Here is a 21,739-nt window from a genome sequence, read left to right as displayed (position 1 = left end):
GAAGAAACCAGACTTGTGTCTTCTTTTAAAGCCCTTTGCTAAGCCTTTGAATTAAATGATCCTGTGCTTTATGGCCAAGTGTCTGGCTCGCCACAGCCCAAAGGAAATGATAGTGATGAAATCAGTCCAAAAGCCTTGGAAAGCACAAATATTCCTGGGCCCAGATGCTCACATTGCAAACCCGACTCTGTGAGGCAGCTTTAAGGCGAATGCTTTTTCCCTTGAGGTAAGGCCCACTGAGCCCTTCAGAGGCTCTCCTGTCTCTAAGGCCAGTCAGGCTAAATATCTGTGCCAGGATGGCGAGCTCTGAAGCTGCCCACTTGATGGCAAGGTTTTCCAGAAGTCTCCATCATCACTCATGTATCCTAAAAGCAGATGCTGGCCCAATGTCTTGATCCAGAAGAAACCGGGGGGTCCTCCACTAAGCAACCTCTTCTACTGGTACCCTCCACTTGAGGGCATCAGGCCCCATGTTTTCTGATGCACCTTCACCCCACTTGCTCAGCAGAATCCCCAGCCTGGTGCTGACAGACTTGGGCGGTTCTACTCAGCCAGTTGCTGCTGCTCATGCCTTCATCTGAACGTCTGAGGTATTAACCCCATGGTATTATGTGTACAGAGACAGTGGTGAGCTGCCTCTGTTAGCTGATTTGTTTTGGCAGTACCTGGGATTGAACCTAGGACTTTACACATGCTAGGCAAGTGTTCTGCCGATGAATGGAATCCCCAGTCCTCTTTAACTTCCTACTAAGTTACCCAGACTGACTTGAAGTTACTCTGTAGCCTAGGCAGACCTTTCATTTAGGATCTTCCTGCCTCAACTTTGGATTACAGGCCTGATTAGTAACCGTACACACACACACACACACACACACACACTCTCTCTCTCTCTCTCTCTCTCTCTCAACACTTCACCTACCATAACATTCACCCTTTTCAGTGTGTAGTCAGTGGTTTTTAGTGTGTTCACAGTCACCCTACCATCTAATTTTAGAATACTTTTATGATTCCCAGGAAGACCCAGCCATTCTGTATATGTGAGTCCCTCCTTCTTTACTGCTGACGAATATTGCAATGCACCAGTATCTGCCACTGGTTTATCTGCCTATTGATGGATGAATATTCTTCTCTGCAGCGGGACTGGATTGCTCACGTTGTTTGGCTACTCTAAATAGCTGTAGTATTAATACTCATGCACCTATAGACATGTTAAGATTCTCTTGGTCATATCCCTAGAAGTGGAATTGTTGGGTCATGCAGTAACTCTGTATCTAACCATTTGGAAAAATTTCCCAACTATTTCCCAAAGTGACTGTACTATTTTAAAAGCCTGCCAGCAATACAATGGTCTTGACATTCTCTCTGGCTGTGCACATCAGCCTACAGAGACTGGTTCATTACCACACACTGTACGATGTCACTCATCATACAGTACAGTTGCCACCGCACTCAGGCTCATCTGGCAAGCAGCAGGACTGGGACTCGAGCCGTGGTCTTGTGCTCTGAAATGCCCGGCTCATCCTACCTACGGTGACCTACTAAAAGGCAGCTCCCCTACTTCACCTACAGATAACATGGGTGTGTCTGTCTGTGGTTTTTGAGACTGGCTTTTCATGCAGCCTAACCCTATCTTCAACTCAGTATAGCTGAAGATGACCTTGAACCTCTGATCTCAAAGGTTTTTACCACTACCGCAGACGTAGAGCAATGTGCTTTCCGCCCTTTCTCCTCTGTGTCTGCGCCTCTATGGCCCGGTGAGAAGTCTCTCTCTTACAGGATGTGTCAGGGAATGCTGCGTTTCTGGCCTTCACTCCTTTCGGGTTTGTTGTTCTTCAAGGAAACAAGAGGGTTCACTTCATTAAATGGTGAGTGTCTGTCTTCATCTCCAGAACAGGTTCCTCATGCCTCACTAACTGGGGAGGGGCTATGGTACCCATGTGCTTTGTCTGTGATGGGCAGCTATGGTTTGCAGCCTTTCCCAAAGCTGAGAATGAACTGATCAGGGTAGTGGTCTTTTCCGTGGGGTCCTGTCCCTTCAAAGGGTGTCCCTGAGAGTCAACAGCCTCTGCAGACAGAGAGGGCACTGGGGTTTGATCTTGAGGGAAGCCTACAACTGGAGCCAATATAAGGGAAGAGAAGTCCCCAAGTGAACTGAGTCTTTGGGTCCATCACTCGCTGAGGGCCACTGCTGGCTTAACTAAGGCCATCCAGGAAACATCTCAATACATAGCCCAGTGCTCTCACTCTTCTAACAAGGGAGGGGTTCATAGACAATTAGATGTCACGTATGACATGTAAAACCGCCTTTGGTCTTGGTCTGCAAGAGCTCAGATCCTGCTGTGTCTCAGACATCTCCATCCTTAGGGCTCCATGTCCCTTGGCCTCTCAGAGTCACATCCCCACTTTTTCCTCCCTCTCCCTGCCACACCTAGTATGCAGGAGCCACCATCTCGGTTGCACCTACCTACCTTGTTTCCCCTTCTTGTTTCAGTTGGGGGTGGCTGGGCACAGACGTCTATGTGTTGACATGTGGATATCTTGGGACCTATTTGCTGCCTTGTCTCTATTAACATCTGTCGGTCTCACCAAGATACACTGCATAATTGAGAACCTGTCATTTTTTTCTTAAAATTATTTGTAATCTTTGACAATTTTGTACATATATACAATGTATCTCGATACTATCTACCCCAACTTCTCTGGCCACTCCCCCAAGACACAACAACCCTCCCCTCCCCTCCCCATACCTCTCCTTCACATCCTCTCTTTTTGTTTGTGACTTTTTTTTTTTTTTGAAACAGTGTCTGTCTACACAGCCCCCTGGCTGTCCTGGGACTTACAATATAGACCAGGCAGGCTTCAAACTAACAAGGATCTGCCTGCCTCTGCATCTCTGAAGGATTAAAAAAATCTACTGGGATTAAAGGTGTATGTCATCATTCCTAGCCCTTTTTATGTTCTTTTTTTTTTAAATCTGTTTTTGGTTTTGTTTTGTTTTGTTGGAGGGGGGTTGTTTGGTTTGGTTTGGTTTGATTTGGTTTGGTTTGGTTTGGTTTGGTTTGGTTTGGTTTGGTTTGGTTTGGTTTGGTTTTGAGGCAGGATTTCTCTGTGTAACCCTGGCTGTTCTGGAACTCACTCTGTGGCCTCATACTCAGAGATCTGCCTGCCTCTGCCTCCTCAGTGCTGGGATTAAAGGCATATGTCACCACCACATGACTAAAACAATTTTTTACTACATTTATGTATTTTGTATGTAGTGGGCACACATATCTTAGCATGTATGTGATGGCCAGAGGACAGTTTTTCACAGTCTCTTCTCTCCTCCCACCATGTGGGCCCTAGAATTAAACTCAGGTCACCAGGCTCAGCACCATTTCTCACTGAGCCTTTCGACAGCAGCACCTTCCCGTTTTAAATATACCCAGAGTCCACGTAGTGCTGCCTGCATGTGCAGCCTACCAGTGACCACACCCCCAAAGGAAAATGACTTCTCTCTCTCTCTCTCTCTCTCTCTCTCTCTCTCTCTCTCTCTCTCTTTCTCTCTCTCTCTCTCTCTCAGCAGCCATCCGTTGCCAATAGGTCCTCAGCTAGTGTTGGATCCTCATGTGCCCCTCCCCTATCTGTGCTGGAATCACCAGCTGGTTTGATCTTGCAAAAAGCAGTTTTACTGACCAAGACTGAGCACTGACCCAAGGTATAAATGTAGATATTTAGAAAATAGTCTGTTCAGCAACACACAGGTTCAGCAGAACCTATAACCTCATCAGCCATGGCCTTTTGACTACTTTTACAGCATCAGGCTTCCACTCCTGTGGTGCAGGCCTCAGATCCAATCAAAAAGCAATTAGTTATGCCCTAACAGTTCTACTACTATTAGGGACTGGTGGGCGTACCCTGCTTGGCAAGTTAGTATTGTAGCTGCAGGGGCCATCACTGGGTAAGTGCATTGGTAACTCTCTTCCACCTTTCAGCACTATAAGAGCTGCCTAGAAGGAAGTTTCCAGGTACTTCTCCATGTCTTGCAACCAAAGTGTGTTAGCTCTTCAGCAACATGGCCTTACCATGTGGTTATTGTGGGCAACAAGAGCAACAACAATACCCTGTGTGATTTGAGGGGCTTCTAGGAGCTTCCCTAACCAATAACTAGTAGGGAACTTATCCCTCACTGGCATTGAGATATTCATTTAATAACTGATCTCTTTGGGGAAAGGATTGTCTGCCCATACAAAGTACCTCTGTTCAAATTCGATTTTTAAAAAGTATATTTTTTAATTTACTTACAAAGTAGTAGTATTCCATAAGGTTTTTTTTCATACATGCTTAGTTTAACTCACCCTCCCGTCCCCTCCTCCCTTCCCACCCCATCCCCTTCCCCACTCTTACACACATGCACACACACACACACACATGCACACACACGCACACACACACCATACATAGTCTACCATCCTCTCTAAAGGTCTTTTCTCCTCCCCTCTATCATGGGCCCTTTCCGGCTTCCTAACTTGTGCAGACACTCCATAATAAACACACAAATCTAAAAATTTAAAAGTAACATGGACATCTGAAAGAGAACATAGTTTGAGCCTCCTGTGATTTCAATTCTGTATCGGGCCTCAGCCTGCCATGCCTAAGCCAGCTAGCCCTTCTGATAGATATGTTGGATACATGGCTTCTCTTGATCTGGGAGAGTTTGGTTAGGACCACAGTCCTTCCCTCACTTCAATTGCCCATTCTAGACAAGTATAGTGTGAATGGAGCTGTTTTCTTCTCGGGATGCTGTAGTCATCTCTTCCCATGCTCTCCCACTCAACTGATACACGGCCACCAGCCAGCCACCTTCCTGCCCCTGATTGCTCTTGTGGAGGCTGGTAATATGATTAATGAGTCCTCAAGCAACTACTCCTCAGACATATGGCACTGGGTCCCATTCCCAAGGCAGTTGGTAGCATGGAGTACCCAACACACCTATAATCCCCCAAATTGGCTCCGTCTTGGTACTTCCTGTGTGATAATGTGAGGATTTGCTGTCTCCTAGCCAAGACTGACTGGGATTGGGCCACAGTTCTCCTTGTGCAGGGCATTTGCTGCCTAGTGCTGCCTGATGTTCCTTGAAGGGTGGCACCCTTCACAGAGAGGTTGTCTTAGTCTAGGAACCAGGTTATCCATGTATCAGCCCCTCTCAGCCCCTGAGTTACCCCTGCCTCCCCCACCCTTTGTTCTCCCATCACTCTCTCTCCCCAGAAACCCTCCAACTGTCTTAACTCCAGAATCATAGATGTAAACCCAACCTCACATTCAACAGGAAAAAAACAAACTCATATGCCCAGATGGCTCACATCTGTAATCTTAGCTCTCAGGAATCAGAGTCGGGGGAATCACTTTTGTGTCAAGGCCAGCCTGTTCCAGGACAACCAGGGCTACACAGTGAGACCTCATCTCGAAAAGGAAAAAAAAAAGGAAAACTACCCTCTACACTTACTGGAGGCTTTATGTTCATTGTATTCTGAGTGTAAGACTGGCAGTTGGTTGTCCAAAAGCGACAGAAAGGGACACAAAGAAGCTTGCACTAGTTCTAAACCTGTACTGGGAAATTGTAAAGTGTCACTCTGATCCAGCCATGACTTCTCAGTGAGAGTGAATCACATCCCTCTGCCCTGATGTTGTCCAACAGTAAATCAGGTACCTGGTGATTACTGCCTTCTTACCACTTACTGGGATGGTGAGGAAACCTCCCTAGAGGTGACAGGAGACCTACTGGTGGCAGATGTGCATGACCAGACCTCCTTAGAGGTCTCAGACAGAAAAAGGAAAACTCTAGTGGGGGTTGGGCCCTGAGTTGGGCATCCAGGGCTGGCTGATGGGGAGGCCTGGTGGCTCTCAGGGACATCCAAGTAAGTCCCCAGTAGCTCCCTCACTTTGTAAATGTAACCAAGGCTGTAAGCAGTTTGTGGAGGTGAGGTCTAGGCTGTGCCATGTACAGTAACCATGTCACTTCTTCTGATTTGTGTCTGTCCCACGGGTGACGTACCCCAGTATCCTGTCTGCCTCTTTTACTGCAGCCATTCACTGGGCTGGTGGCTTCAAGGATTTTTCTACAATAACCCCTAAGCCCCTTTCCTGGTCAGTACCCTGCATGACTGTTCCATGTAATCTGTTCTCTCTCTTTGGTATGTCGCCCCACCCTTCCCTGAGATTGTTTGACATTTGTCTGCATTAAACTGCATTTTCCATCCAGTGACACAGTCACCTGAAAGACAGCACCCTCAGCACCTGGATGCGTTGTATTTCATAATTTGCTGTGATCTTCAGCTTTGGCCTCATCAGCTACCTGTGGCGTCTTCTATTCGACAGTCCCGTCAGATAACTGGGCTGTGAATCAAATCTGGCAGCGATGCCTCCTCCTGCACCCCCTTTCCGTGCAGGTGTTGCCCTTTCTTAGCCACCGTTGATGAGCCCGAAACCCTCCTCTCACCCCAATATTACAGTGTGACTGACTGGAAAGCTGTGGACGGAACTGTCTCAAAGACTGTTCTCTAAGGCCACCGCACTACTGTCTTGTTCTCAGTTCTAATTTTGGCTAAAACTGTGTCTGTGCCTGGAGCCCCTTCCCGTCGGGTGGGCTGTGCATTACTACATTACTGGGAACAAGCAGCCTGCAGCCAGGTGACAGACGAGCACTCTCTTTGTGCTTCTAGGAATGAGGTGACCAAGCTGAAATTTGAAGGAAAGACTTTCTATTTATATGTAAGTCAGAAAGAGGTGAGTGCCAGCTTCCTTCTCTTAAGGGAGGGGCTGGGGCACGGTGACAGTCCCTCATAGTTGCAGCCAAGAGTCCAGAGGAGGACATTTGCCTTCTCAGCTGGGGCAAAGGTGGAGGTATATGGGGGTGGGAAGGCCTGGATATGCTGGTAGCACCCAGAGGATCCACTAAAGAAAGATGGCCTCCAGGAAACAGTTAAATGAGGTTCTCTCCCCCCCCCCCCCCCCAGACAATGTCAGGTGGATGGAAGTTCTGCTTCCAAGAGCCACTAGGCTTACCAGATGTGAGGTGGTAAATTGTTGTGAACCCCTCTTCTAGCTAGCCAGCTGCTAGAGGGCTTCTTGTATCATAGGACACAGGGTCCCAGGCTTCTCTACCCACCTCAGCTGTTTCTCTATGGAATTTTTTGCAGGAAAAAAAGATTATTCTCACATATTTTGCTCCAACTCCAGAAGCCTGCAAGCACCTCTGGAAATGTGGAATTGAGAACCAAGCCTTCTACAAGTGAGTGGACACACGTTGGGGACCACAAAGCTGCCTCCAGAGGATAGGCAGGCCAACCTTGAGAAACAGGAAACCAGCAGAGTGATTCTGGTGTTGTGGCAGGAAAGCCCAGTGGGTGTCTTAATTTGAATCACTGCCTCTGTGGGACCCTGGAAGGCCTGGAAGACAGGAGTTCCAAGAAAGGCCCCACACAACCCAGAGCAGCATGCTGGCCTCAGACCTCAGCCTTGGGGAGAACTTGGGCTTTCCCTCCTGGTAGGCAGCTCAGAGCCGAGTGCCTGGGAACTTAGGGTAGGAGAGCCAGAGATGGTAGCCATTTGGCCTGCTGCTGAGAAGCTAGGTTTGAGCCAGAGATAACTGCTTGCCAGAGAGTTTGGAGGAGTCTGGGAGACTTTTGCATCTACTTTTCTCTGATGAAGAATGTAGATCTGAACTGTGAACATGTACAAAGAAATGGACCAGAAAGAGGCTGAGGTGCCACCAAGTAAATGTCTCACCAAACCCCTTGGCATTGCTTTAAAACAAAACAGTATGCTTCGTATTTTAATAGATGTTCTGGGCTGCAAATGAAGTTCACTTGCTATTGAGTACTTGAGCTCAATACTCTGCACTGTATAAACAGGACATAGTAACAAATGCCAGCTCTCGGGAGCTGGAGGCATAAGAATCAATTAAAGGTCATCTCTCTCCAACTACAAACAGTTGCAGGATAGCCTGGGCTACATGGGACACTGTGAGAAAAAAAAAAAAAAAAAAAAAAAAAAAAAAAAAAAAAAAAACCACAATGCCAAGCAGTGTGATATATTCCAGTTAAGGTGACTCTTGCTGTCACCAAATACTGTGATAAACCAGCATTGGTGTTAGGTCTACTATCTTGAAGAAGTTTGGGGAAAGAGCTGACTCCAGCCAGCAGAACTGATTTGCCAGTTGCCAGGGCCACAGCCCCCAGAGCTGTGTCTTGGGAAGACACTCTCAGTCTTTAATACTCAGTGTGCCCTTGATACTAGCACCAGGGTGAACTGAATGAACACTGTGTGTTCTACCCTGCGTGGGCTTCCTTCTGAAGGGAACACTTTTGGAAGAGGCTTTAGCAAGCTTGAATTTCCCTGCTGTTGAGAAAGCAGCTTTCTTTGGCTACTGTCTCCCTTTCGCCTGTGAGGACAAAGCCCAGATTTGGTCAGTTGCATGAACCTAGAGAGAAGCAAGTCTGAGAGACAAACTCCTGTTCACGGAGCTTAGGAGCAGCCCAGGGAGTAGAGAGAGGAAAGTCCTAAAGGTCCCTCATTGCCCTGGGAATTCAGAAGCGTCCGCATTCTTTCTGCAAAAAGAAAGAATGCATCATCAAAAGAAAGCAACTGCCTCCTGTCCTTTTCTTTTCTGGGGCCTGTTTCATTCCTGGGAACAAATACTTGTTTCCGAGCCCATGTGTGGCCACTCGGCTGTTGAGTCTTCCTCCTGGTGGGCAGCACTCCTGCACAGAGAGCCAAGGGCTTTTTCTTGAACCTGAAAGGAAGTCTCAAGTAACCTTTGCGGGCTACACTAACCACCCTCCATTAACTTGTGAGATGGTTTGGGCCACATGTCACCCCAAACTTTACTTTGCCACAGGCTGGAGAAGTCAAGCCAAGTCCGCACAGTGTCCAGCAGCAATTTATTCTTTAAAGGGAGCCGGTTCCGATACAGGTAAATAGTGACAGTAAGTAGCTATTCCAGATCTTTCCAGACCCTTTTCTAGAGAACACTCTGCACCTTATCCTGAAAACAGGAACCAGAGCATGCGCAGGGCCTAGTGTCCCCCAATTCCTGAGCCTTTTGCTCTCTCCCTCTCTAGCTTTCTGTCTGCCTGTCTGTCTATCTGTCTGTCTCTTCTTCCCCCACAGTGTTTGTCTCACCAAGTGAGAATAAGACTACTACCACAATTTCTGAGCCAAATTTGAAGCAAGTTTTATTAAATACTGGCCAGGTCCATACCCAGGCTTCCCAGAGTATGGTGCCAAATTCCATGAGACAGGGATTATAAAGGCAAACCTCACAAGACTACAAGCTTTCTATGCACCTCCTGGATGCATGTGATCAAGCACACTTGGTGTAGTTGGGAAACCAAGCTTGTTTACGGAAGTGTTTGTTAGCTTATATGAACGGCCCCCCAGCCTTCCAGGAAGTTGTCTGTCCTTGGGCCACTGGGGCTTACAGGTTAGAGGCATTTTTGTTTTATAGATCTTTTAAGCACAGTAACTAAAACTTAAAGCATAACATGGGGTGTCTAATGGCTCAGAGCCTCCTGGGCTGGGAGGGTATAGCATGAGCTGAGCTGGAGCTTTGTAATGTCATAACTAGGGCATCTCTTTTCATAAACCTGCCATTTCTAATTGTAACTCAATCCAGGAGTCAGCTATCACAGTAGCAGGAGCAAACCAAGAACTGTGAAAGTTCTCTGTGTGTCCCCTCTCTGAGGGCTTTTGGATTTTTTCCTGGTGATTCATAGAAACTAGAGGAATCCTTCCCAATTAAGAATGGAACTGGGCTTGGGTAGTCATGTCTTTAATTCCAGCAGAGGTAGAGGCAAGCAGATAGATCTCTGTGAGTTTGAGACCAGCCTGGTCTACACAGCAAGCTCCAGGACAGCCAGGGCTATATAATGAGATCCTGCCTCAAAAGGGGGTTGGGGGCAGGAGGATCCCAAAGACTGTAGCCATGAAGAGTTAATCTAACCCACCATGAAGTGCTAGAATGCTTTGCCCCAGCAAGAAAGCTTTCCGCAGAGACTGAAGCCTTGGGGGATGGATAGGCCAGAGGCCATTTCTTGACTTGGCCAGAGCTCCTGAGTCTGGTCCTGATTACTGCCTTTCTTGCTGTTTGTTTTGATTTTATCACTTGACAGTGGCCGGGTTGCAAAGGAAGTAATGGAGTCAAGTGCCAAGATCAAACGGGAACCGCCAGAGATACACAGGTAGGCTGTCAGGCACGTCCAAACCAGCTCCAGCTCAGATCCCAGAAGCTGAAAGACCTAGCAAGCCAAGTCCCATGAAGCTTCTGGCCAAATAGATACAAGAGGAGGCAGAGGGTAGAGGAGTGAAGGGACCCATGTCAGCTGGGACTCAAGACCCATATTCAGCCTCTAACAGCACAAAGGAAGACAGGCCACAGCAGACAGAGCATCTGAGCCGAGCTGTACTTATAAAGATATGGCAAACTGAAGACACTTAGCTGTTCTGGAATTACTCCATTACAGAAAGCCTCCGATAACCTCATGATCTGTGTCATGTGTGTCCATAAATCATGAATTTCTAGAAGCCTGCCTCCCCCAAGGCCAGTCAACTCACACAGACTGGCTGAGAAATATAGGATTTGCCCACCAGCCTGTACTTCTGGAAACGGGAAATTATTACCTGCCCCTCAACACAGCCTCCCCTAAGCAGCCCACAGGAACTAGGGAAAGTGCTGGTACCATTTTCAGACATTTCATCCTGGGGTTCTAGTTTCTAACAGTCCTGTCTGTCCCCCAAGACACACTGCAGAAAAGCTAGGTGTCCAGTGAAAGGAAGTGAGGGAATCTAACACATAATCGCTGAGACTCAGGGGCCAAGAAAATTTGTTAACTATCTAGACACCCCTATCTGTGCACTGAAGTGGTTCTCTATCCATTCCATCTCAGAGCAGGGATGGTCCCTAGCCGCAGCTGTCCTTCCATAACCCATGGCCCACGACTGAGCAGTGTTCCCAGGACACGAAGAAGAGCTGTGCACATCTCTATCATGGAAGGTGAGTGTGAGCGAGCTCCTGGAGATGACCCAGTTCTGCACGCTGTCATGTGGCTAAGCTCCTGCACAGGAACTGTATTAGTTACTTTCTGATGCTGTGAAAAAATACCAGGACCAGGGGCTGGAGAGATGGCTCCATGGGTAAGAGCACTGGCTGCTCTTCCAGAGGTCCTGAGTTCAATTCCCAACAACCATATGGCGGCTCATAACCATCTGTAATGGGATCAGATGCCCTCTTCTGGTGTGTCTGAAGAGAGACAGTGTACTCACATACGTAAAATAAATAATTCTTAAAAAAAAAAAAAATACCAGGACCAAGACAACATATGAAGGTGTTATGCCCAGTTTGAGGAAGCTCCAGGAGACCACCAGAAATTGCTACACCGATGTAAAAACAGAAAGTCTTTAATGTATGAGCCTGGATCTGGATTGAAGCCTCTCAAGTTTTAGGGTGTGATGCATGAATCTAACCTGAATATTCACTTGTGGCTGATACAGAACTCCAAGGAGAAGCCTGGATAGGTGGCTACCGCCAAGGTTGGTGGTTGCTTCCTTTGTAGAAAGAGGCCCCTCCCTGCCCTCTGTAACTCGCAAGGAAGCTAATGCACACGAAGTACTTTTGGTTTGGTTAGGGTGAGGATGGCAAAGCTTCACGCTGTAGTACAGGCAGTCCTCCTGCCTCGGCCTCCCAAATCCTGGGACTCTGAGTGCAAGGTACAGAGGTACAGTACTTTCAAGAGAAGCCGGCCCGCCTGGCCTTTTGCAACTGTGTGGAAATAATCAGCTGCTAACAAACACAGCTGACTGTAGGGCGGAGCCATGAGGGATGGGACCAGGGCCTTCAAAAGGCACACACAAAACCCCGAGGAACACACTTCTGGCTATGTGAAGTCAGTTCATTCGAAGGCACATCACAGAAGCCCTCTGACGTTTCTAGAAAAGCTTCATTTGCTTTTTAAAAACACGGGGGGAAAATACAAAAAATAATAAATAAATAAAATAACAACACGGCATTACAGTTTGAATGAAGCACAAAATCCCCACAAACAGAGACACTTTAAAAACAGGGACTATGGCTTCTTTTGCTCTAGTGTCTGCTATAGAGGCCCAGAGGACACTCAAGAATGTCAGTTTTCTTTACCCACTGTGTCTATGGAGGGACAAGATGCAGAGAGAGCTCAGTAAAGGGGGTTGTGGGGAAGAGAGACCTGGACAGACAGCCCATTCCCAGCACTGGAGCCACCTCTTCCTCAGTTCCTGTGTGACTTCAGTGCATGTGGCCTAGATAAAGCCTGCCTGTGACTTCAGAGCCTACTTTCTGGGGCAGTTGTAGTTGGTCCATGGCCTTTCCCTTTTCCTCTGAGAGTCTGGGCTGGCCATGTAGGGCCTCAGGGAATAAGCTGCAGGCTGGAAAGCATTGCTTTTTATGGATGTAAGCACTTCTGACTGAATCCAGTCCCCTGATAAGGATGGCCTCTCCTCTCCGGGCTTCTCCCTCATTGCAGCTCAGCCTGACATGAGGCTCTGCAGAGCCAGCACTCTGTCCAGGTGGAAGGCACTGCTGGATGGGCTGACATGGCATGGAACTGGTGGATTCTTTGTCCCTAGCTGGCTATTTTCTCTCCATACCTCCTGTGCCTGGCTGGTTTCCCTTGAAGAAGGAACTGCCTTCCTGGCCTGCCATGGGAAAGAGTCTAATTAAGATTCATACCAGAGTCCATGTCCAGCTCCGGCTGACTAACCACTGCCTTCGGCCCCTAAGCATCCGAATCCTGAGGATGGGACCCCGGCTTCAGGGTAGGGTCCTAACAACTGTCCCCCCTGGCCCACTGGGAGCCACTTCTGGACAGAGACACCAGCTAGAGCACCTCAAAGGTAAATACACCTGTCTTGCTGGGCCACCTCACCCAGGGCCCCGGAGACTAATGAGTCTGATGAAGGGCAGGGTGAATGGTGGTTCTGATAGCAGATGAATTTTCTGAAATATGAAACTTGCAGAAAATGGATATATATGGAAACTATTAAGGGAAGTAACCCAGACTCAGAGACAAATACTACATGTTTTCTCTCATGTAGATTCTACCTTTTAAATCTTGACATGTGGGTATATGTCGTGGAACCAGAAAGGAGACCATGGGGGTGGTGAGGGATTAGGAATGTGGCTCAGTTAGGAGAATGCTTGGGTAACAGGCACAGGCTGAGTCTGATAAACCAAGCACGGTTGCATCCACCTATACTCCCAGCATCTGATGACAGGAGGGTCAGAGTTCAAGGTCATCTTTGACTACTCAGTGAGTTAAGCCAAAGAGGGACTCAAGAGAAACAAATGAGCCATTTTGAGAAAATAGAATACATGTGCTCTGAAAGTACACAAGAGGGTACTGTGGTGGGGCAGTTCAGAAGAGCAGGGGCAGGGTGGGGGAGGGGCAACAAAAAGGGGGTACTGGGGTGGGACAGTTCAGAGGAGCAGGGGCAGGGTGGGGGGACAAAAGATTGTTTAGAAATGCTATAATGGAACCTAATACTCTAAATGGTAACTTACAAAAGAAACAAAAACCATGTATTTCATTTAAAATACAAGACAAATTGTTTAAAGTGGGATGCTATTTTGTAATCCATGCTAAAAGTTTATGGCGATAGTTCTGGATTATCTAAGTATACACAACGTTTTGAATGAGATACATTTCATATACAACAACAGAGATAAAAATCAATACATAACAAGGTTTTGAAATGAAGGAAGAATTGGAGGGAGAAAAAGGGAGAGGGTGGAGAGATGGGAAGGGGGTGCTAGCTACACTTTCTTGTTCAGATTAGCCTTATCTGGAATGAGCTCACAGCACTCTTGTGTTAAGAAAAGAGAACATTAGCATGCTTGGTGAACAACCATGGAGGTCAGGCATTCTCCTAGAAATGCCTGCCTGCCCATTTTCATGTTTACTGAAGTCACCAACAGCTTAGTATGCCATGGCTTCTGACTCGCTGTCCTGATGTCATCCTCTCTCCTTCCTCAGCCAGTTTAGGGATTAATCACAAGCCAAGATATTTTGTACTGAAGTGGCTGCTGGCACCAAAGCTGGTCATACTTGGGAGATCTGGCTGTCACAGATGTCCTTGTGAGGGGACAGGCCTTTTAGAGGGTGTCACGTACCCTCTAAAAGGAAGGAAGTAGGGCAGAGGTCAGGATCATGCCACAGCTGGGGCTTAAAGGGTTCTGTTTTATCAGTGACGCAGAAAGCACTCCTATCACACATGCCAGAGACTGCATCAGACAGAGGATCAGGAAATACAGAGAAACCCAAGCACCAAGAGTTTGGGGGCAGCAGCTCTGAATCATGAGATTCTTGGGTGCCTGAGTCCCAAGGCAGGTGCAGGCTGCAGACTTAATGTGCTCTGTCTGCATCCCGTCGACCCCATCGTGAGTCACAGGCTTGGATTCCGTCCACAGTCCTGTCTTGAACGGCCAGCCGTGTGGCTTTTCTGTAACTGTTCACCTTCACCACTTTCTGTATGGAGTTGTTAAAAGACACAAATGAAAACTTTAAACATTTTTAAATGTCCACTGGATATTTCTTTTGTCTTCTTCTTGATGTCTAAATATGGAGCGCACAGCTACTGCTGCTGTAACGTGGAGCACAGAGGCACCCAAGGAACTAACGGACGCCATTGGATAGGAAAGAATTTGGTGATCCGGAAAGCTAATTCCAGTGTTCTTTGCCCTTCCAGGCCTTGAGTCCCTGCGAGACAGTGCCCACTCCACACCAGTGCGGTCCTCTTCCCACGGGGACACCTTCTTGCCTCACGTGAGAAGCAGCCGGGCAGACAGCAACGAACGTGTAGCAGTGATAGCGGATGAGGCCTATAGCCCTGCAGACAGTGTGCTGCCCACCCCTGTAGCCGAGCACAGCCTGGAGCTGATGCTGCTCTCCCGGCAGATCAACGGAGCCACGTGTAGCATTGAGGAGGAGAAGGAGTCAGAGGCCAGCACCCCAACTGCGACAGAGGCGGAGGCCCTGGGAGGAGAGCTGAGGGCCCTGTGTCAGGGGCACGGCGGGTCAGAGCAAGAACAGGTGAATAAGTTTGTTTTAAGTGTCCTCCGTTTGCTCCTTGTGACCATGGGACTCCTCTTTGTTTTGCTCCTCCTCCTGATCGTCCTTACTGAGTCTGACCTTGACGTTGCTTTTTTCCGAGATATCCGCCAGACCCCTGAGTTTGAACAATTCCACTATCAATACTTTTGTCCCCTCAGGCGATGGTTTGCCTGCAAAATCCGCTCAGTGGTGAGCCTGCTCATTGACACCTGAGAAGGCATGACTCCTCCCACTAACTAGCCAGGTGGACCAAGGAGCCCGGCTACTCATTCCCAGCAATGGGACCCATCGGAACCATCGGCACACACACCAAGTCCTCTCATGACTCAAAGTCCACTGCAGCCTAGGAGGGTTGTTTCCCAGAAGAAAGGGATATAGGCCAATGCTCTGTAAACCTGGAAAATTCCGTTTCTTCAGAGGCTCTTCCAGGAAAGGCTCAGCAACTCAAATGTTTCTCATCTTTCAATATGCAGGATAATTTTTGGGTTTGAACTTTAATTTTTCATAGATGTGTATTATTTTGAAAGTATCCAAATAAAAGTCATTTATTTTACTATACTGATATTGCAGTAGTGCCACCCAGTAGATGGGCCACTAGCTGAAGACTCAGATTGTTGTCCTCTGTACCCTGCAACTTTCTCACTGGTGCCAGTGGGTTCCGGGAGACCCAGCAGGGCAGGCCAGGGCTATGGACAGCCAGGATTGGCTTCCTTGCCAGACCGAAAAGTTTAACAAAGTAAACTGTGTAGAATGATTAAATAGAAAGTTGCTTCTTACGACAGTCTGAGTTGGATTTTCTCTTCCTTTTGTTTTTTCAAATCTGAGCAGAGTGGGCATCTCAATGGACCACAGCTACAACAGCAGCAGCAGAAGAAGGGGTGGGGTAGGTCTGTCCCCTTAGACTAGAGCCTAGTGGACATCTGAGTTTTATTTAATAGTTTGTTTGTTTTTTCTGAAGAACCTCAAGACTTCTAGTACTTCTGGGGTGTTAAAGTGGTGCCAGAGTGTGCTGTCAGAAATGTCCGACAGTAGTTACCAGAGACTTGTGCTGAGTCACCCAAGAGCCTGCAGAGTCACAGGGAGCAGTGCTTGTCTTGTACAGTGTGTCCCCCCCTCCCCAAAAGACTATTTCAAGCTCTATTTTAACAGCAAAATGTTATTTTCCTATCTATTCAAATTTTGGCTTTACTTTATGAATTAAAAGATGCAAGAGAGAAACAGATCTGGGGAAGACATTGGGAAGGAGCAGCAGCCTTGGAAGGGACCAGGAAACACCGAGCAGACTCTCTAAACCATGCCAACAAACGACAGAATTTGACTGTGGCAGAGACCAACACTTACTGTAGGAATGCCACCCATAGGGTCAACCTCTGCTCCTGGAAACAAGGTCAAGGAACACTTAGCATGGCTCACAGCACACACACACACACACACACACACACACACACACACACACACACACACACACACACAGAGAGAGACAGAGAGAGAGAGAGAGAGAGAGATGAGCAGCTGTCCCCAGGCCTCTACACTTCTTACCACCAATAACATCCAAAAGCTTGTTTTCATCTCAGGGAGACCAATAAGTCATCTGAGGCCCGAGGACTCATGGAAAGGACAGAAAGGACAGCCAAGGGGCATACTCTGGGGACCAGGAAACAGCGGAGCAGCACAGCCCCAAATGCAGGACACACTGGGTTGTACTGTATTTGAGCTCCTCTTATCTTGCTGCCTGGGGTAGAACCGTGTCCACATTCAGATTATGACAGCCATTAAAAACAAAAAACAACAACGGGGTTTTGAAGATGCAGGGAGGGCAATTACAAATTCTAAAGAAAGATGACATCCTTATCTAAACCAGAGGGCAACAAACTTCTTTTAATACAATTTTGATTTTGTGGACTATGCTCTGCCACCCTAGCATGCCTCGGATAATGCATGCATAAACGAACATGGCTTGTTGCAAGAAAACTTTATAAAAGCATAGGGCTGAGGATGTGTAGCTCAGCGGGTAAAGTACTTTTCTAGCATGTATAAGGCCCTGGATTTGACTGCTAACAATACACAAAGCCAGGTGTGGTAGCATATACCTGTGGTCCCAGCATTCAGCAGGGAGGCAAGATCAGTTCAAGGTAATCCTCAGTCACATAGTGAGGCCAGCCTGGGACACATGAGATGTTGTCTCAGACCACTGGCTTCCCACTTCCAAAAATAAACCTAAAACTGCAATATGCTGAGAGACTGGTCCCCAGCTGTAAGATGCAAACCCTGGCCTATACCCAGCCAGCTTCGATTGCTATTTTGTGTAAGATACCCAGAACCATTTCCCAATGGGGGCTTTGCGGGGTGCTCCAACAACCAACCAGCAGTGATGTGTCATCTGATACCAAGATCAAGTACTGCCACTGTGAACACGGTGACGCTAAGCATGGTTCCAGGCCTATCCGATCATTCCTGTACCAGCAACAATTTGTGTAAGATCTAAAACATTTACCACGTAAGACAAACTGAGGGGATCCTAGTAAAGAGATCACTTAAAAGCAGTGAGCCACTGCCACTTGTCAACTGCATAGCAAAGGTTTACTTAGCACAGAACTGATGGCAAAAGCTATTGGGAAACAGGGCTGGTGTGAACCGGGATTTCTATTCTTATGCAACACAGCAGATTGCCTTCTAGCGTGGTGCTCCTACCTCAGTTTGTAGAACCCAGTCTATGCAGTTGAGTGGTAAGCCTTGCCTCTGACCTTTCGTAGCCTCGAGAGGAGGCGGCCTGCCATTGCCTGGTGTGTTTCTTGTGTCTAGAGTCCTAACAGTGCTGCAGTCTGTGCCATTTCCAACATGTGACCCGGAACCTTCAGGTCGTCCCTCCTTGACCCCCAAGGTTTAGCCCAGAAAATAAGGACAGAAAAGGCTTCCTTCAATTTGGTTTCCAATTTTCAATAGCTCAGTAACAAGCCCTCTTTACTGGTGACTAGTGTTTTTCAGTATTTTCCCATCATTACAAAAGTTTCAGTTTTCAGTCTGGTTTTGCTGTGTTCTATGTCTCTTCTTTCCTCTCAGAATTAGTTGATCTCACTGTAGAAAAGCAGATCTGCATAGCATCGTTGATCAGAGGAGATACCTACTGGATAGTGGACTGCACCTTTAAGCAGTAGAGGATAAACTACCTACAAATGTGAATTTCTTAGTTTCATTTAAAAGTATACAGCTGTTAACCTTCCGTGTGCCAAATCTCTTTTAGGTTATGTTTTCCTTCAAAGCGATGTACTTTTTTCTACATATGTAGTGTGTAGTTAGCATAACATCATTGGTGCCATGAAGATTGTTTTTAAACTCAATAAATATTTAAATACCATAAGAGAACGGGTCTTTTTTTTTTTTTAAAAAAACAAAACAACAAAAAACCTTGTACTTTATCAAGTTATCAATATACGGAGAGAGGATGGTTCATTACTTGGAGAGGACCCAGGTTCAGATCCCAGCACCCACATGGTGGCTCACAACTGGCTAGAACTTCCAGGGCATCTAACACCCTTCTCTGACTTCCTGGACAACATACACATGCAGTGGACATACATATAATAAAAATAAAATAAACTTTATCAGCTATGAAACAGAACTACCATTTCCTTACGAATATCCATGATTATTAAAGCTAAGCCTCCAACACTTTTTGTTTGTTTGCTTTTAGATGAGGTCTCACTGGCTGGCCTAGAATTCACTAGGTAGACCAAACTGCCCTCGAACTCAGAGATTTGCCCAAGTGATAGGATTAAAGTCCTGTGCCACCACACTAAACCCTTAGAGTTTTTTTTTAAACTGTGGGTCAATCTTGTGTGTTATGCGTGTTCTGCTTGCATGTATTTCTGCATACCATGTGTATGCAATACTTGCAGAGGCCAAAAGGAGGCACTGCATCCCTGAGAACTTGAGTCACATGTGGTTGTGAGCCACCATGTAGTTGTTAAGGGATCCAGTTTAGGTCATTTGAAAAAGTAGTACTCTTAACTGCTGAGCCTCTAGATTTTTAATTATAAAGACTACTCAAAGACATTATTCAAGGAAAATTAATATCACTTTATTTCTCTGACATATAATTGAGTATTCCCTTTTACAATCCAAACATACTGCTTAAGCTATTTATTTATAAGTCCTTCAGTAGTAACTTTGGCAAATAACAATGGAAAAATGTTGAATACACTGTGACACCAGGCCACTGATTCAGCAGAATATATATAAACATATATATGCATATATGCAAATGAAGCTAAATTTTACTTTAAAGTACTCTAAAATAAAAATACCATAGTTTTACTTTGTGTGTTTTAATTTGGGGAAAGGGAAGGTGAGCCACATTGGCCTTGAACTTCTGCTTCTACCTCTCAAATGCTAGAATAGAGTAAGAATTCTAGAATTTTGGTTTCTAAAAACAAAAACAAAAAACAAAAAAACCACAGAAATATAAGAATGTTGTTTTAATCCCAGGTGTGGGATATGAGGCTGCTTCAGATTGTCCACAGTAGCTGACTGATTTTTGTTGTGCTCTAGCAGAGCCGTGCCAGCTGCAGATAACTTCTGTGATTGTGTGTTATCTGGAATTCTGGGAACTTTTCAGAGGGTATATAAATGTGAGGGCCCCAAGAGGGACGGTTAGTGGTTATTGGCTGTTCAGGGGGGTTGGTTACTCACTGTTTGCTAGTAGTAGTGATCAAAGAAGAAGCAAAGGGAAAAAAATTAGACCGGATAGAAGTGGTGCCCAAAACTGGGACTCAATTCTTCTTATTCCACCTGTGGACTGTGGTTGGTCTTTACGACTTTGTGGATTCTTTTTGCCACCCTTTCTCGGCTCCCACTTGATCCCCAATACTAGATAAGAGGATAGAGGTAAGAAGGAAAGAAATGGGGGAGGGGAGGAGACATCCCTGAATGTAATCTTTCCTTTTGCTTCTTCTTTAAGCACAACTACTAACAAATCACAGCCAATCCCCTGAACGACCAACCACCACCCCACCCTGTCTGTTAGGGCTCTAGCATTTATATACCCTCTGAAAGTTCCCAGAATTTCAAATGTCACACAATTGCAGAAACTATCTGCAGCTGGCACAACCACACCCTGCTAAGAGCATGAAGCAAATCATAATCACCTGCTGTGGACAATATGAAGTAACCCTATATTGTGGGATTAAAACAAAAAGTCTTATATTTCTGTGTTTTTAAAGAAATCAAAACTCCAAAACTGTCAGTACACTGGGGTTACTAATTTCATGTGAAAAGCTACAAAACCCTTGTCTGGAGCTCAGTCTGTACACAGTTATTCACTAGAATACAGGCTAATTGTAAAAGTTCAAACACAGTACTGTCCTGGCCCATTTCAGGAGCTGCCCAGAGGTAGGGGACAGACAGAGCTCCAAGCAGGCCTGAGTTATAGAAGCCAACTGTTCTCCAATGATTACGGTGGATTTCAAGTAACACTGAACTGAGATACAAGGACACCCCCCCCCCCCAAAAAAAAAAGTTCTTAGCTTATAAAACTTAAAAAAAGTTCTGGCTGGGCATAGTAGTACACACCTATAGTCCTAGCACTTGGAAAAGTGAGGCAGAAGGACTAAGTTCAAAGCTAACCTGGGCTACATAGCAAGTATCCAGGCTCAAAAACAAAGCAAAACAAACATGTAAGTTTCAAAGGTGGGGTATGAGTCAGTAGAATACTTGTCAAGCATGGGACAGTCTCTGCAGTTCAATAATGCTTCATAATTAGATGACCTTTTAGGACCTACTCCAGTGTTGAGAAATAATTATTCACCCCAAACTAAATAAATCACAGATCTATAGATTACTATTGCATCAAAATGGTCTCATTTTGTCACAGAAGGTTAATAATGACCACTGAAAGCTTTATCATTTGTTAGAATTTTGCAAAGTACAGCCTAATTAAAGTGCTGGAAGATGCCAAGTGCACAGGGACACGCCAGTGATCTTAGCACTCAGGAGGCTGGGGCAAGAGGCTCATGTGGTCCAGGTCATCCTTGGCTACAGAGTCTGAGGCCAGCCTGTGCCACACAAGATCCTGTCTCAAAACAATCAAAAAGTACTTGAAAGCACCCAAGTTTCTGCTCCAGGTCTCTCCCTCATCCTCTAGAAATGGCCTTCAAGTTCCTCCCTTGCTAATACTACATTCTGTGTGGAGGTCTCACTGAGAAGCAATGTTATATTTACTAAATGTAACACATGACCAAACAGATGCACTAAGCTGAGTCCAACAAGTCTCTAGGTTCCTTAGCCACAGAACAACTTGACCAATTTGTTGAACCTACCCAATGACTGAGGTTTCTTGATGCATAAAAACATGTAACTTTCCACTGGAATTACCTCCAGCCAGAATATATCTTGTAGGATGCATAACACTGAGGGAACACACAGATGCAAGACATTCTCCCTCAAAAGAATGCACATTCTTCCCCGTCTCGTGGAAGACTTCCACCCGCCGTGGGTGGGCCATGCTACCAATTATGAAGCAATCTTCTTGTTTAGGGTCCCACACAGCTTGGAACCTCATTAGCCATCTCCCAGTGAATGTGTTATGCCTAGTGGGAAAAACAAAAACAAAACAGTGTTTTCTT

The 21,739-nt window shown here is 46.3% G+C and overlaps 2 protein-coding genes across 14 annotated transcripts in view; one reads left to right on the top strand and one right to left on the bottom strand.

Annotated features, from left to right (window-relative positions):
- Positions 1 to 21,739, top strand: part of Frmd5 (FERM domain containing 5) — a 282,263-nt gene that overhangs the window by 243,406 nt on the left and 17,118 nt on the right. For 3 of the 7 annotated variants that reach the window (XM_034495554.2, XM_076929621.1, XM_076929622.1), the window contains exons 8-14: positions 1,777 to 1,865; positions 6,699 to 6,762; positions 7,176 to 7,267; positions 8,876 to 8,950; positions 10,149 to 10,217; positions 10,923 to 11,029; positions 14,755 to 18,220. In XM_034495554.2, coding sequence (XP_034351445.1) covers positions 1,777 to 1,865; positions 6,699 to 6,762; positions 7,176 to 7,267; positions 8,876 to 8,950; positions 10,149 to 10,217; positions 10,923 to 11,029; positions 14,755 to 15,332 — 1,074 coding nt within the window. In that variant the 3' untranslated portion in view covers positions 15,333 to 18,220. Of the gene's footprint in view, positions 1 to 1,776; positions 1,866 to 6,698; positions 6,763 to 7,175; positions 7,268 to 8,875; positions 8,951 to 10,148; positions 10,218 to 10,922; positions 11,030 to 14,754; positions 18,221 to 21,739 lie in introns of those variants that run through there. The other 4 variants (XM_034495555.2, XM_076929619.1, XM_076929620.1 and 1 more) reach the window with 4 other exon arrangements.
- The window catches only part of Wdr76 (WD repeat domain 76), a 34,662-nt gene continuing 32,095 nt past the window's right edge, over positions 19,173 to 21,739 (bottom strand). For 6 of the 7 annotated variants that reach the window (XM_034494504.2, XM_076929615.1, XM_076929613.1 and 3 more), the window contains one exon: positions 19,173 to 21,703. In XM_034494504.2, the coding sequence (XP_034350395.1) occupies positions 21,430 to 21,703 (274 nt within the window). In that variant the 3' untranslated portion in view covers positions 19,173 to 21,429. The remainder of the gene's footprint in view (positions 21,704 to 21,739) is intronic. The other variant, XR_013108769.1, reaches the window with a different exon arrangement.

The sequence above is a fragment of the Arvicanthis niloticus genome, chromosome 2 (genome assembly GCF_011762505.2).
Source record: "Arvicanthis niloticus isolate mArvNil1 chromosome 2, mArvNil1.pat.X, whole genome shotgun sequence".
Taxonomy (NCBI): domain Eukaryota; kingdom Metazoa; phylum Chordata; class Mammalia; order Rodentia; family Muridae; genus Arvicanthis; species Arvicanthis niloticus.
The sequence above is the reverse complement of the archived record's forward strand: the minus strand, read 5'-3'. Positions and strand labels throughout refer to the sequence as shown.